The following is a 3516-nucleotide window of genomic DNA, read 5'->3' as shown; positions in this document are numbered from 1 at the left end:
TGATTTTGGTACGTTCATGTGTCTTTTCAATTAATCATTTTTTCTTGTATAATATTTATATTTATCTCATAATAGTTATGCATAATATATCAGCGGTAACATGACAATTGGTACACAATTACTATGAAAATACTCACAAATTATAAAATCATAACTAATGCAATGAATATGAAAATAGTGACAAAGTTTATTCATTTTAACAGGTGAGTAATTCATCTCATTGAGAGCATTTTGTTTGAATATCTTTTGTCCAATATTGAGATATAAAGTAATCAATGATAATGAAAATCGTTGCGGAAGTCAGTTACTATACACTTTTTGTTTTCAGATTAGAATGGCTTCAGCCAGTGGAACATTTTGTGGTGTGTGTGAAACCCAATACGTGGTGAAAGAAGCCGTCATCTGGTGTCCTGAATGCGATAAAGGATTATGCTTATCATGTGAAAAGCACCACCAAGCTTCCAAAGCCTCAAAAATTCATGAAATAACTTCAGTGAAGGATTATCGACAAATACCGTCATCCATAACAAGTATAACCCAATATTGCTCAGACCATGAGAAAAGGTATCAGCTATACTGTTCCCAGCATGAAAAACTCTGTTGTCCGCTTTGTATTTCAAGAAATCACAAAACATGTGAATTGGTGGCAATTGATGATATTGTCAAAAAGTCGAAGACTTCAGCATTATTTGACATTATGGAACAAAGTTTACAAGATATGAAGGGAAACATAGGAAGAATAGTAGAAGACCGGAAACTGAATATGGAGAAAATTCAACAACAGCGACAGACATTCCAGACAGATATACAAAAGATACGTGATAAAATAAACAAGCACCTAGATAAACTGGAAAATGAAATACAACAGGATATCCAAGCAGCGGAAAAGAAAGTCCAATCACAAATAGAAAGACTTCTTTCGACATTTTACGACCATGAGAAGTCATTAGATGAGCTTCAGAAGAATATTTTGGCGACGAAAAGTTTTGCAACTGACCTTCAAACATTTCTTGGCGGTAAAATGTTAGAGGCAGAGATCCAAAGAAAAGAGATGATTATGCAGTCTTTAATAGAAGATGGAAGCCTACAACAAATAAAATTACAATGTATAATTGATGACAAGATATCTGACATACTCTCAATCACCAAGTTTGGAGAGATATCAATTTTAGCAAATCCACCGACGATCACCTTGACGATGACTAGAGACAAACAAGCTCAACAAATGGTACAAACGATATCAAAAACAATCAATGACATCAATCCTACTTTATTTGAGATAGTAAAAGGGGGGATAACAAGTGGAATCACGGGCTGCACTGTCATGCCTACTGGGCAAATGGTGTTTGTAGATAATGACAATAATCGTCTTGTAATCCACAATGAAAACGGACTAATTGATTTTGAAATACCTGTAGCACGTAGGCCTGTAGATGTTACATGTATTGCTGAAAATACCGTCGCTGTAACCCATCATGAATGGATTTATTATATAGAAATAATCAACATCGCCAATAAAACGATTGTTAAAAGGATTAAAACATCAAATGTCTGCTACGGCATTACAAATAACAATGGAAAATTAATATATTATGAAACAGGAAGTGGTATTTTAACAGTAGACGTCAATCATGAAAGTTCTATCACTACAGTAGTTAAAGTCGATGACAAGCAGCATTGGAACTATGTTACAGCTGCAAAAGACAAAATTTACCATACAAACCCCGTCACAGATACCGTCACATGCTACACAGTCACAGGACAGAAGGTTTGGGAAAAAACGAACCAATTTTGAAAATAATTCGTGGAATAGCAATTGACAACGATTCCAATTTGTATGTGGCATCTAAGGGGAAAAACAATGTCGTCGGACTTTCACCAGACGGAAGGCACGCCCGTGAATTGTTAGGAAAAGAAGACGGGGTTGATAAGCCTGTTGGTGTCTATTTTGACCAAGGAAGAAAAATTCTACTTGTTAGTAACCACCTTTGTGGAACAGCCTTTTTGTATAACATTTAATGACATTTGTGTTTTAACTTTTCTTGTTTTGAAAATATAGAAATATTTATTGTTAACATTTCAAGAAAATTATAAATGTAAAAAAGGGACAATGTTTTATATTATAAAAGAATTACAAATTTACTAAAATGTTACCGGAATCCCCACTTTCTGGCAAACCTTGGACAGTGGTAAAAAAGTACAACATATATACCAACGAACTATAAAAATCAGTTGAAAAGAGCTAAACTCGTCAGATGGATACAAAAAAGTATATAAATAATAAAAAACAAAGAGATGTTCTTTTACAGCACCACAAAGTACAAATTTCACAGTACTCGCAGTTACTGACAACTAGTTTAAAATGTTGTTGCATCACGTTTTGAACAAATATGAGACATGATAGTTTTTGTTTTTTCTATAATTTATATGTGTTTTTAACCTTATTATGAATAAATTGATATATTTGCTAACACGAATATGGAAATTTCAAAGTGTGCAGACTATAGGATAATCTACATAATTAAAATTGAGAATTATACATGTTTAAGGTAATGGGTATTCAGATAACACCTATGGTGACAGCTTTTTAATCCACGTTGACAAAGTTTTTGTTCTGTGTTCATTTTGTTAATTTATCTTTAATAACCTTATACATGTAATGTAGTTCGACCAAATTAATTAATTTAATATTTAATCATAAAAAATGTAGTCATAACTAACATTCAAAATTCTTCAGAAATAACTAAATTGAATTCATCCTTTAATTCAAATCTGTAATAAATCGAAAAACTAATGCATTGATTTATTTCTCTACATTTTACCAACAGTTTGACATCTAAACTTGATTTCTATTCAATTTGTGAGAAATGATGCATCGGACATTAATAAATTGCTTATCTTTAAAGTTTATTTTTGTGGAGATTTCCGTAAAATTGAAATACTTTATCGAGATGATTCATCTATTGATATATAATGTGACCGTTTATAAAATTGAGAATGGAAATGGGGAATGTGTCAAAGCGACAACAACCCGACCACAGAAAAGACAACAGCCGAAGGCCACCAACGGGTCTTCAATGTAGCGAGAAACTCCCGCACCCGTAGGCGTCCTTCAGCTGTCTCCTAAACAAATATGCATACTAGTTCAGTGATAATGGACGTCATACTTAACTCCGAATTATACACAAGAAACTAAATTAAGACCAGAGGCTCCTGACTTATGACAGGTGCAAAATTGCGGCGGGGTTAAACATAATTTTTGAGATCTCAACCGTTCCCTATACCTCTAGCCAATGTTTATGTATATTTAGATATATTTAGCTATAATTTGGCTTCTGTTTCGTCATATATAACTCAATATATAAAGTCAAGTTTCCCTTTTTTGTTTTTCAGGAGCCACATCAAACCTCTATCAATCTCAAATGGAATGCGAAAAAGCATGGCTTGTAATAACGTGATGTGTAATATGTAATAAAAAAACCTTAGCAGCTCTCACTGTCATAAAGCTGAGACATG

At 33.1% G+C, this 3516-nt stretch overlaps 1 protein-coding gene across 1 annotated transcript; it reads left to right on the top strand.

Annotated features, from left to right (window-relative positions):
* Positions 1-334: 334 nt before the first annotated feature.
* Positions 335-1795, top strand: LOC134705977 (nuclear factor 7, brain-like). The gene has a single exon (XM_063564690.1). It carries the CDS (start codon positions 335-337, stop codon positions 1793-1795), a length of 1461 nt encoding a protein of 486 aa, XP_063420760.1.
* Positions 1796-3516: the final 1721 nt, after the last annotated feature.

This window comes from Mytilus trossulus, chromosome 2 (assembly GCF_036588685.1).
Source record: "Mytilus trossulus isolate FHL-02 chromosome 2, PNRI_Mtr1.1.1.hap1, whole genome shotgun sequence".
NCBI lineage: Eukaryota > Metazoa > Mollusca > Bivalvia > Mytilida > Mytilidae > Mytilus > Mytilus trossulus.
Note: the sequence above shows the minus strand (reverse complement) of the source record. Positions and strands in the feature narration are given on the sequence as shown.